The following is a 13382-nucleotide window of genomic DNA, read 5'->3' as shown; positions in this document are numbered from 1 at the left end:
AAATTGTCATGAGAAAACCACCACACGTGGCGAGAAATGCAACATTAGAGTCGGTGCAAAATATTTCAAGCTTTACTATACACAATAGGTAGAAAAGTATTTTTTTTTATCGATTAAAGGATTATTTTGAATTCTTTAGTTACGAATATTTATATAAAAAAATTTAATTCCTTAAAATTCCTGAAGTTTCAGCATATATGGGTTTATACCATAGTTTGGCCTTATGTTTACTTGGCAAGTGAGCTATTGAAGAAGCATTGGAAGCTTCAATGGAACCACTGGAACCTCGATGCTTTTCTACCCATTCACACGCTGTTCAGTGTTCAGACACAGGAAACAGGTAGGGTATTTCCTTGACAGGGCTAGAGTGACATTGGCAGTTGATATCTGGGGTGCAACACAGTGGTCTGCTTGTGAAGTGTAACAAGTGCCATTTTTGTGTTGAAATTCCTGGAGAGTTGACAGAGTGTTTGGCAGGGTATTCTGTTTGTTTGACAAATGCTATGGCAGTGGCATATGACATGCTGGTGGGTTGACATGTCAAGAAGTGGAGGACAATAGGTAATCTATATTCTGCAAACATTGCAAACGCACGTTATATTCGTCATGTGCATGCGTGGTATATTTACAGCTTGCATTTATTCCCTTATTAGCCTTGTGCCATAAAAACCTAGCATCATCATCATATTCCCTTGATAGAAAAAAGGGTATGGTCAAAACTGAAGTGATACATCAAGGATATTTTGGTTCTTAATAAATGGCATATTAGTGTTGTGTGCAAGCTGAGCTATTGCATTGCTTCACTTCTTTTGTTTGTTCCTTTTTTTGCACATAGATACTGGATGCTACTTTCGACGATGTTCTGCCACTTGCTGCATCCAAAATGCCTCCTAGCTGGGGTAAGTTTTATATTCACTTTCGAAGTATTTTGAATACTGTTGAATCTCGATAATGCGAACTCAAAGGGGGCTGAAATTTTGTTCGAATAATGCAGAGCTTGGAACTAAAGGGAACCCGGTAAGAATGAAGGTGTGGTGCACTGCATTGCATTGCATCTTTGACCACACTGGAGACACGTCAGTGTGCACAAGTCCTTTTCGAGTACACACAGCCACTCAATACTGAGGACAAGCAATGGATCTGTAGTCTCTGGTTCGCGTTGGCACTACATAGGTGCTACTTGGCTGCTGTTATGCTGCATTTGTTAGAATAAATCTGTCTCCTGCCATGTGAGGTGCTGGGGAATAGAAACCGTGGGGGAAAAGGGGATGGATCAACGGACGCTGTGATGGATCTCACTACTTGCCTTAATGGTGACATGGCAACATCTATAGCACATGCTGGGCAGCGAGAACACAGCTGAAAATTAGGGATGTGCTGGTGGCAGATGGTCATGGGTAATAATGGAAGTGCTTTTAGAACATTCAGTATTTGGAGAATAACAAAATGACAGATTCACTTCAGAGATACACATTGTAAATGATGTGATTGCTGACTTGTGAAATGCATTTCCCGCTCAGTCATGCTTCGTCGTCACTCGTCTGCTCCACAACTTACACATGATTAACAAGCTTTGTGGCTTCTGTCTCAATCAAATGTCAAGGTCAGGTACCCAGTGGTCAGTCATATCATCTCGCATGGTCATACTACCATAGCTTGGGCCATACCACCATGCAGTCAAGTTCAGTTTGACCTTGTGAGGCATTGAAGGTCATTATTGATGTGTTACCGTCTGTCCCAAATCAAAGGTCAATCATTGGTCAAGGTCTGGTACTCAATGGTTATAGTCATATGATCATGTAGTCATACTACCATAGCTTGGGCCATACCACCGCGCAGTCAAGTTTGGTTTTACCTTGTGAGGGATTGAAGGTCATTGTCTCATCCACATTGAAATCGGAAGTTGTACCCCAAGGAGTAGAGCTCTCGCTTTAAAATGAGCTTCATAGCACATAGTATGGCGGCACCACCTGTTGGCAAATGTTGTAGCAAAGGCCCATCAGATAGGCGATAGGAGTGGTTCTGTATTTGTTCGTTTCCTCTGATTCACTGATAGATTTGCCAGTGGCATACACACCGCAAAAGTGACATAATTGTGTGTGCCTCGAGGAGGGGGTGTAAATGTGGAAGAAAATCAGGGTCTTCATTTGCGATTTTATCAGCAGTACAGTAACCATTCTGCAGAGAAAAAAAAAAACTGGTATTGTTCCATAAGGGTAATCTATCAGTCAATCTAAACTGTTTGTTTTGTTCTTATTTCCCTTTAGGCTCCCATGTCTTCCCTGCAGGGCAAAAATTGTGATATGGATAAAAAAAGAACGTATTTCTGGATTTTGGTTATACGAGGTTCATATTCTGCCTGCCTACCAAGTTTCGTCTATCTGTGCACTAGAAGCGAAGAAAATTAGACATTTTCCCATAAAGATGGCAGTCAACGTGTCTGTGGCAGCACCCAAAAATTACCAAAAATGTTCCTAACACAAAGTGTAGTGGCAGACAGGTATATTGCAATATTTCTTGCCCTCTGAATAATCTGTTCAGGCATTTTGTGAAGACTGTAGCATGAATGCATTAAATGTGCAAGCAAAAAGTATGAAATCCTTTCTTTGAGAGCTGTAAGTAGTAGGCTGAATGAAACTGACTGATTAGTGAAAACGCATCCCGTGGCCTTTGAAGAGAAATTTCTGTCCTTTATTCTTCATAAGGACTTACTGCATGCATCACTTATCTTTACCGCTTCAGGTCAATTCTGTGAGTTTCCGAGCACAAACGAAGTCTCTACTCTGTTCAAGAACAGAAATATAGGGCACACAAACTAGAACCAGTTACTATTCTGCAGCTTCACATTGAAGAAGAAACTCATAACTATATGCAGCAACAACTCTTATTTGAGAAGAAAGCTTGTCTAACAGAATTACAGCTACTCAAAGTTGTTTTTCTTGGTTGACATTTTGGGGCAAACTGCGCATTTAAGAGAACTATCACTTTCATTCTACACATGAAAGATTTACTTCTTACTGGGCCATTATTTTGGGGGGAGCAAGATAAGATAATTCTCAATCTCAGCTCTTTGGTTGTTGTGGCATAAAAAGTTAACCTTTTAAATAGCAGTGAAAGAGAAAAAAACCAAAGTTGCTTTTGAGTGGTGGGAGTTTCAGAAAAGTTGGTCATAAAAGAGCAATCTCTTTCCCTTGTCCTGTACAAGTGGCTTTTCTGGGATCATTTATGCCAAAAAAAGTGGACAAATTACAAGTATTTTTAAAATGATAGTTTTCTTAAACATGACACATTCACTAGGTCATTGTGATGCGCATAACTTTTTATCACTGAAGATATAATACCAAAATGTCAATTATCTTCTATTGGCATAAAGATACATCATTCCTGTAATTTTTATAAATATCGCCGCAGTAGTTAAAATGTTACTCTCTCGCCCCTTAAGACATTGCACATTTAAAGTCACTAAGACCACCTGTGTGTAATGGTTATTTCCTGCCTAGTTTGTTTATTTTATTCCATTATCAGTATCTCAGAAAGATTTTTGTGTTAAGATATTTGTTGATTTATTTCCACTTAGTTTTGCCATATGGACAAAAGCAAGTGAATGACAGTTTTAGTTTTACCGTAGGTAGGTCTTTTGGGTGTTTGATGTTGCCTTTTCTTTCGACTTTCTTTTTCAGAGCCCATTGTTAGGAGGACAATCAGAGGATACCTGAACTTGAACAATCTGGAACAACTGCACAGGTAGTTCAAGCAGTGTGATGACTGTTTCAACTCTTTCCTTTCCTTACTCTGTGAAGAGAGGCGATACCCATGTCATATGGGCAAATTTAATGCCATTAAGTGCTTACTGTCTTAAGGTTTGATGGCATTCCTGCAGTGCCACATGCACAAATTTAATGACATTAGCCGCACTGCCATTTGTGACCTACTGAGTTTGCCGAAACTCATTCGCCCTAGCAGTGCGTACTCTCGTCCCCATTCCACATGCAGAAAAGTATGCAACTTTGTTAGTAACAACTTCCTAGCCAGTAGCCAATGGTTAATTCAGAATGTTCATAACAAAAAATGGTGGACTTATTAATTTCGCTATATTCAAGTTTAGCTGTATTTGGGAGCAAGGTATGAACCTAGCATATGAACCTAGCATGTTTTTTTTTTTTTTCACTGCTTTCCAAGGTACCCATAGCAGTCTTCACCAGCATGCTTGCAAGCTGTGAGAAGCGAACTCTTGAATGACCTTGGGGGTGTAAAAGCGAAGTGTGTGGCGTACATAGACAAAGGAAAGGGTGGCTGTGGGTGTGAAAGGAAGATGGCAAGGGCCACTGCGAAAGAAAAGTCACTGAAAGAGCTGTGAGGAGTAGAGAAAAGAAACAAGGGTGACTAGGCATGGTTTGGGGAGCACAAAACAACAAGCCGCAGTGGCGCAGCAGTTATGGCGAGAGGCTGCATGCGTTACCGTAGCCTCCTGAGGGGTTACCTCTCGGATAACATTGACATATCTGTTGCTTCCATATTTTCGCGTGCCATCCCGGCCTGACCAGTTTATGGTCGCATTGTAATCATAATGTTGCTTTTTTTATTTTTCCCAAGGTTTCACCCTCCGCTTACATTTGTGGTCGCATCATTGTATTCATGCAAATACACGGGATATGTGCTTTGTTCTTGGTTTTGTATTTTGTTTTCTGCGGAGCACGATTTTCTTTGCAATTTTATTGTAAGTTGCAACACTGCTACAATAATCATCCAGCAATGATGTTGGTGCTTCTTGCCAACATTTTCTTTCTATTTGTCGTAATGTGTTACGAAATGATAAATGTAGCTGTGTTTAAAACTGCAGTTTTCAGGCTATGGAATGTGTGACAGCAGTACTTTTCTGATAGCACTGTATTTAGTTCCTCATGGCACGTGAACAACCATCAGTCGTATTATTGAGGTACTGATACTTTTTCAAACTCTGTTTCTTCAAATCTGATCTTAGATATGGAGGCCCTGTTCTCTTGTACAGACGAACTCGAGATGAAATCATTTCCACACAGTAAGTGCCTTGTTTTGTTTTTATCATAGTGCAGAGCAGTTTAAATGGTTTATGAACTGGTGCATTATTACTGCAGGGAGTCAGCACAGATAGTAAGCAACCGGGGAAATGACTTGCTGATTGGCTTCCTGAGACACCGGTCAGTGTTTGGCAATTTTACTCTTAGCTGATTTCACTATCTTCCCTTCATATTCTTACTCCTTTTGATGGGTAGCTTTTTTGTGAAAGAATGTAACAATATAACGACAGGACACGTTCTTCGCAGCTTCCCGAAGCTTGTTACCGAAGAGACCCTGTGGGCACTCAGAGACTGGCTTTCAGGAGACAGGGGTCACCAGAGTAAGTTTCATGCTAAGCAACAACTTTTTGACTCGTAGGTGTTTGTCTGTTGTGAACTTAACTGTAGCTCTAAGGTAGGCAGATATTTTCATCTGAGTCACTGGCATTGATGGCAGTTGGCATTATAAAGAAGTAATTTCTAGCATCCACCCATGCACACTATACAGCTACAAGCGAAACCTGTAGGGCTTTCATAGAAACTTCGGGGTTTAAAAAAAAATTTGTCCTACTCCGGGAATGAACCCCCAGACCACTGTCTGTCCGGGGCACTCACTCTGCCAGTTAGCTAACCAGGACTGCTAGCAGATGGCAGAACAAGGCTATGTTGATCAGCAGCTTGAAATGGGACCAGTGTAAGTACAATTTATTTAGCAAAACCCCTCAAGGTAGAGTTGATTTGGAATAAGACAGTAATTCTAGATTTCAAGTTTTTAATTTCACATAGACAGCCATGGCACTTTGTAGTCCAGAAATGCATGGCGTATGGTGTGTTTCATTTGCAATGCCAAATTTTCTGGTTCATTCTGCATTTCGTCATTGTGTAGTAAATAACCTTGTCATTTTATCATGTTCAGGTAGTCTTGGTCACCTAAACCAGAATTTCTTGCAATAAACAAAACTGAAAAATATGCCAACCTTTTGATGACAGTTGTAACCTTTGCTACTTCTACTTGGGGCAGGTAGTGGCTGCTGATCCGGGTCATGGGATCATGAGGGGGAAATAACGAAGAATAAGAATGGGGTGGAGCACATATGGACGGTTCTCTCAGATCATGAATGGCAGTTTACCAGTACCCTTAAGGGAAAAATATAAACAGCTGTAACTATCTGGTACTCATCTATGTGGCAGAAGCATGGAGGCTAACGAAAAGGGTTCAGCTTAGTTCAGGACACCGCAGCGAGCCATGGAAAGAAAAATTATAGGCGCAACGTTAAGAGACCGGAAGCAGGCAGAGTGGGTGAGGGAAAAACGTGGGTTAATGACATCCTAGTCGAAATCATGAGAAAGAAATGGGCTTGGGCAGGGCATATAATGCCATGCCCAGGCTCATTCCATAGTGTACATACCGGCTCGTAATCACCGGGATAGAATTTATTAAGTAAGGAGTCGTGAAGGATTGCGTCTGGAGTGGCCTCCACGTGGTCTCCTGCTCCTTATCTAAGGTTTTGTCCGGAAGGGGGAAGATCCTCTTTTCTAGTTTAAAATGATTAGTAATGCACTAGGTCTTCTGAATTTCGTATAGGAGAACTTGTATAGGAGAACTTTAAGTGAGCTTGGGGCAGAGGAAAAATTACGGCGAAGATAACCAAGCATGCGATTAGCATTGTTAATTATAAAGTTAATGTGAAGGGACCAAGTAAGATAAGAGATTTCGATGCCGAGGTAGGAAGTGACGGATTCGATTGCACTGTTATTTAGGTAATAGACGCTAGGACTGCAGGAATTTCTAGAGACACGTAAGGCTTTACATTTAGTAATAGCATCCATATCATGTTGCAAGGCATTAGTATCGTCCGAACTGTTAATTTCCTGAAAGACAACACAATCATCAGCAAATAAATGAATGTTAGAAGATACACAGTCAGGTAGGTCATTAATGTATATTAGGAACAACAAAGGACCTAACACAGAGCCCTGAGGCATGCCCGAGCCAAAGGAACATAATGAGGAGTTGCGATTGTTAGATGATACAAACTGGGAACGGTTTAAAAGAAATTGTTCAAGCCAAAGTAAGATGTTAGGTCCAATGTTTAGTTTGGCTAGTTTGAAGAGGAGTCGTCGATGACAAGCTTTTTCAGAAGCTTTCTTGAAATCAAGAAATATGCAGTCAGTTATTGAGCCTTTATCAATGATAATATGAAGATTGTGAGTGAATGATGCTAATTGCGTTTCACATGAAAAATTTTCGGAAACCATGCTGGGCGCTGCTGAAGAACAAGTTAGTTTCCTGAAAGTTAGAGATATGGGAGTACAGGATGTGCTCTAGTAATTTGCAGGGAATACTGGTTAATGAAATTGGGCGGTAGTTGAGAGGAGAACTTTTGCTACCTGATTTGTGGACCGGAACCACCTTCCCGACTTTCCAGTCAGCAGGAAGAGTGCAGGAGTGGATGGACTGCTGGGAAATCTTGCAAAGCATAAGTGATGGGTACGTTGGGGTGCTTTTCAAAAATTTGCTGTTAATTAGGTCAGTGCTGGTGCTAGATGATGTTTTAAGGTTATCAATTAATTTCATGATGCCGCTAGGATCAATGCAGACGGGGTCCATTATCGGGTACGCATATGACTGAGAGGGTGGTAATGCTGTCATAGGACAAATAACAAAGTTATTACTGAAAGTTTTGTTCAAGATGTCGGGACACTCTGCATCCAGTATAGGGAGTCCGTCAGGATCTGTTTAGTGAATTGAGTCGACTTTTCTTGGGTTAACTGTGCGCCAGAATTTTTGGGGATCATTAGTAAGCATGGAGGGTAAGGTGGTGTTAAGGAAATTACTTTTGGTGTTTTTGAGTGCGGTTACATATGCGTTATTAGCTGCCATATAGGTGCTCCACCGGGCGTCGTAAGGGGAGCGTGGAGCATTACGAAACAGTTTTTTCTTGTTCGATAATCTTTTGAGGTGAAGGTTATACCAAGGTGCGTTTGAGTTGCAAGAAATGGTTCATAGGGGAATGTGCTTATCGATTAGTTGTTGGATTTTGTTCCTGAAGATGCTCCAATTATTTTTTTCTACTGACCGGTTTTCGAAACCATCCAGGAAGGTGCTCATTGTTAATGACCTCGATATTAGCTTTGTTGTAGTCCCTGGTCACTTTTTTTATCCTGTTAGTTTCAAGGGGAGGGGCACATATTTCAATATGAATAGCTAAATGGTCACTTAACCTGGGCATGTATGTTACATGCGGGACGAGATCAGGACGTGATGTTAGTATTAAATCCAAGGTGTTAGCGGTGGCTTGCGTTCACCTAGTAGGTTATGTGACTAACTGAGATAATGAAAATACTGATCAAAGATTTAAGAAACCGTTATTAACAGAAGAGAACGGATTAAGAGTAGGCGAACTGGAAGACCAGGAAATGTTCGGGAAGTTAGTCACCAAGTAAAAAAATATCAGCATTAGGGTTCTCGAAAGTAGGCACTGTTAATTGCGTCATGCAACTGTTAGCAGAAGTTTGATGTGAAGTTCGGGGGGCGATAACATAGACCAAGGATTATTTTACGGTGGTGGATTTCAATGCATGCTGAGATGGTTTCAAGGTTGGTATCAAAACGGAAAAGTGCAATTAATCACTTATTACTTCGTTGTCGTGAATGTTATAGTGAAGCCATGTTTTGGTGAGAGCGATGATGTCTGCGTTACATGTGTCAGTAAGGGAATGCAAAGAGTCACGCTTGTTAAGAAGGCTTTTTACATTAGACAGATATGCTGCGGGATGGTGAGAATTTCCTACTTCCCCTCTTGTATTCCTAGGGTGTGTTATTGACGGTGAGTGAAGAATCTTGAAAAGAATCCCGCGAGGAGCCGGTCTGTGGTTCGAGACTGGGCTGTAAGTCAGCTCGTGACTGATTAATAATTGAACATTCTTAGTTTTTTCGTTGTAGATGTACAATTGATTGTTGATGAACAGTTTGTTGTAGTGAAGCTGGAACTTCGGGGAGTGAGGCAGCCCTTTGCCAAATTCGACAAGTCGGCTCCTCTCTAGACGAGTAACATACGAGAAAACCTTAGATATGGTAAAATTGTTTTCGTTAAGAGCATCATGGGAGTTCAAAATTTTTTCCTTGATTTTAAAGGAACAGAACTTAATGATAATAGGACGACACTTCTAGGCTGAAAAAGAGCCCAAATGATGAGCACGCTCTATGCATGAGGACAGTGAATCAGGGTCAGCGACAGGAGATAACGCAGAAATAACCTCTTTCTCTGTTTCATTCCATGTTTCACGTTCGTCAGGGATTCCACGCGAGATTAGATTGTTCTGTCTCGATCTTACACAGTTCCACAAAAAGCAAACTCCACAACAATATAGAATACAAGAATTTCTTGTACTTGAGGGAAAATACAGTGGTTTCACGGACTTTTATACTGATAGATAAAAAACAGATGCCTGCGTAGGAAGCGCAGTAGTACGAGGGATTGAGAAGGGAATAATAAGACTTCCACAGCGTGCATCTATCTTCACAGCTGAATGTTACGCTGTGTGCATAGCCGTAAGAAAAATAGTAAATGAGAACCTCAGAAACAGTATTATTTACACAGACTCCCTCAGTGTACTTAGAGCTCTCCACTCTAGAAATGCAATCACTCCGATGCTTGGTGACATCATACACACCATAACTGCCCTAGCTCAAGGACACAGCATAAAACTTTGGTGAGTACCGAATCATGTCAGAATTAAAGGCAGTGAATGCATAGTATATGGGTCTGCAAGGCCGTCATACCTTAAAAGGCTGGATACAGTACAAAACCTTGATTTGCGCCTCTTAACTTGTGCATACAGGACATCCTCCATAAATAGTCTTCATGTAGAAGCAAATGAACTGCCTCTCATTGACAGGAGAGCAATGCTTATCTGTGCATATGTACTGAAAATAAGGTTGCTACCAAATCATCTGTGTTACCCGTAGTTACAAAATGCCCACCCAGAAAATTCTACTAGCAAACCTCAAGCTGTCAGACCACTGCTCCTCCGCTTCAAAGAAAAATGCCAAGAAATAACATTTAGTGCAATCCACTTATAACAATATTGAGAAAACCAGATAATCTGTTCGTTATACTAACTGATTATCGTTATATGTGGACTTGCAAAAAAAAAGCAAAAAGAACACACCCATGTATTACCCCATGCACGTAGGTATTACCCTATGCATGTAGCTACTGCCACCGGTGCTCCTGTTAAGAGCGCAGCATCTTGGCCCTCTGCCAGGTTCGCTGAGCGAGCCACCCTCACACCCTCCAGAACTCCCATCGTAAGATAAACGCTGGAGGATGTTATCAGAGCGCTGCATCTTGGCAGACTGCCAAGAGCTGCGGTGCGGACAGCCCGAAACGGGGAATGAGGAAGAAAAGGGAATGCTTAAAAAAACAGTAACTTCTCAACCATCTCTGGGTGGAAACTACGAGACAGTGTCTGAGACAGTGTTGAGACAGTGTTGCTTCGCAGCAGCCAAGCAAGCTCCTTCCTCCAGCGATTGTAACGATGATAGCGCTTGGTTCCCAAGGCTTTAGCCAACGCTCCCGCTTCGATTTTGCTAGGCATGAACTTTCATGACGTTTTTAAAATTTCATTTACTTTAAATTATTTTACTTTCGATCACACATTCAGAACATTTTGTTCAACATCATCCCAGTGGCCAGAATGCTATTGTTGTGTCCGTTATTTCGCCAATATTTGGATATTTGTTTCGTTATATACGGTGTATTTTTACATTGAGGCAGTGGGGAGATTGATAAATCTAAAGAATTCGATCGTTATAAGCGGTATATCGCTATATCTGGTATCGTTATAAGTGGATTACACTGTACTAGACGCACTTCCCGATGTTGCCTGGAGACCTGATTCGTTGCTACCTTGGTTCGCATTTCCAGCTGTATGCGATTTCACACTGACACACATTTACAAAAGGCAAACCCCACAGAAATATCTACAAGAGTTTTGCAGTAAGTGAAAAATGCGAGAATTACACTGATTTCTACACAGACTGTTCTAAAACAGCACTGTATGTAGGGAGTGTGATAATACAAGGGAAATGGGAGAAAGTAGTCAGGCTGCCTCAGTGTGCTTCAATTTTATAGCAGAATACTTTGCCAATGCTGTAGCTGTAGAATAGATAATGAAGAAAAACATAGTAACAGTTATATCTACAGTGACTCCCTCAGCGTAATTACACCAATAAACCCCAGGAATGCAGTTTAATCTATAACAGGAAACATAATGCATGATGTAATAAAAGCTATACACAAGGATGTACAACAAAGTTCTGCTGGGTCCCTAGTCACGTGGGAATCAGAAGGAACGAGAGTGCTGATGCATGTGCCGCACTTGCCCGTAATGGTAAAGTAAAACAAGTAAGCATAACGCATAAAGACTGCATGAAGTTTGTCTAAAATAAACTCGGGGCAAACTAGCAGGCTTCATGGGACAATGAGGTTAACAATAAGCTGCACTTCATAAAGCCCGTCCTGGGCGAATGGAGGACCTGTAGGCACCAGGAACGATTTATAGAAGTATATAATTTTATGTCGTCTCCGCATTGGACATACACACATTACACGTAATTTCTTGCTGGCGAAACAAGACAAACCTCTTTGTGAAAGATGTGGAGACGAGTTCACACTAAACCTTATTTTATTCTCTTGTTCAGAACTCTGAAAACTAAAAAAGCATTTTACTAAATTTTATAGTGAATGGTATTCCTTTATGCCTAGCACTGGTATTGGGTGAAAATGCCATTGTTAACAAGTCTTGTGTTTTTAGCTTTTTTTAAAAGAATCTAATGTTCTTGAGAAACTGTAAATTTTGATCCATTGCTTCACTTTATTATGATACACTTCGGCCATTTTCTCATTCCTGAGAAGAAGGCTGAGGTTTTCATTTGATTTGTTGGGAGCCTCAAGGTCCTTGCCCAGCTAAGGACGGCTGCTTAGGTTACCCGGCCTTCTTTAAAGCTTTTACTATTAGCTATTTATAAAAATTTTTTTCTCTCATTACTAGGTAGAACAAACTAACTCTTTAGGCCCTATACACCGCTGTGTTTTTTCACATATTAGTAAAAATCTGCAGAAAACAATATTTCTATACCTTGAGCTTGGCACATGACAGCCTTAATATTTTCAGCAGCGTGAGCACATTCAAGGAAGGAAGCAACATCAACTAGCCCGGCAGCTTGTGTTATTCAATGATAGCTTTAGGTGCTTATGCACCATTAATCCCAACACAATACAGCATTTTGCACTGCAGGCATTTATATAACCTTTTTAAGGCCAACTACATTCTGTGTATAATGCAAATAATTGTATGTGCTTGTTAAAAGTATTTTGCAAGTGTTTGATGTAGCCAATAATTTGCTATCTGTTTTCGATATATCGAGGTTTGACAATCGCTTTTATCAAAGATTGCAGGTGAAAAGAAGATTTTCTTCATAACACTGTCGGAAATAGCCAAACTAAAGGTTGTCAAGTAATTATATGTTAATAAAGCTGGGAACTTGTTTGCAAGGCAAAGTGTTGGTTGTGCTGGCTTTTCGAAATACAACTCACCCGCCATGGCGGCTTAGGTGGTTGGCTGCTGATCCAAAGATTGCAGGTTCTATCCTGGCCATGGCAGCCATATTTCGGTGGAGGCAAAATACAAAAATACCCGTGTGCTTAACGATGTGAGCGCACGTTAAAGATCCCCAGGTGGTCAAAATTAATCCGGAGATCCTCACTACGACGTCCCTCATAGCCTATGCTTTGCTTTGGGATGTTAAACCCCAAAATTTAGAATTTATTTACAAAAGTACAAAAGTGGCCCTGTCCTGTGCAATGCCGGGGTGCACACTCACTGTGGCGGCGATTTTCGGAGCCCTAATCCGTGTGCAGCGTGGCCCACCGGTGGGTCACGTTTAATTTTCTTGAGTGCACCGTGACAATGCACAGCTACAATGCACAGGGAGCAATGGTGAAACAGTCTTGGAATCGCCAATAAATGGCATCAGTGACATGCGATGTGTACTGTCCACAGGTTCTTTGATATGTCAGAATTTACCCACAAATTTATCGTGCGGCTCAGTATTTGTTGCCGCATATCATAAATACACGACGTGACCCACTGGTGACCTACAATGCAGTGAACACATTAAAGGACCCCAGCGGGTCAGAATCGATCATTTTGCCCTCCACTGTTGGGCCCCTCATAGCCTGCATGCAGCTCGGGACACTAAACCACAAATCATCATCATCATCATAACCTATGTTGCCATATATCAGTCGTCATTTTTATCGTGTGCTTAACTGATTT

General features: G+C 41.1%; 1 protein-coding gene across 4 annotated transcripts in view; it reads left to right on the top strand.

Moving 5' to 3' along the window:
* Positions 1 to 13382, top strand: part of LOC144114382 (phosphatidylserine lipase ABHD16A) — a 63392-nt gene that overhangs the window by 27096 nt on the left and 22914 nt on the right. For all 4 annotated transcript variants that reach the window (XM_077648076.1, XM_077648075.1, XM_077648078.1 and 1 more), the window contains exons 13-17: positions 836 to 899; positions 3681 to 3744; positions 4982 to 5038; positions 5115 to 5177; positions 5304 to 5377. In XM_077648076.1, the coding sequence (XP_077504202.1) occupies positions 836 to 899; positions 3681 to 3744; positions 4982 to 5038; positions 5115 to 5177; positions 5304 to 5377 (322 nt within the window). The remainder of the gene's footprint in view (positions 1 to 835; positions 900 to 3680; positions 3745 to 4981; positions 5039 to 5114; positions 5178 to 5303; positions 5378 to 13382) is intronic.

The sequence above is a fragment of the Amblyomma americanum genome, chromosome 1, assembly GCF_052857255.1.
Source record: "Amblyomma americanum isolate KBUSLIRL-KWMA chromosome 1, ASM5285725v1, whole genome shotgun sequence".
Taxonomy (NCBI): Eukaryota; Metazoa; Arthropoda; class Arachnida; order Ixodida; family Ixodidae; genus Amblyomma; species Amblyomma americanum.
Note: the sequence above shows the minus strand (reverse complement) of the source record. Positions and strands in the feature narration are given on the sequence as shown.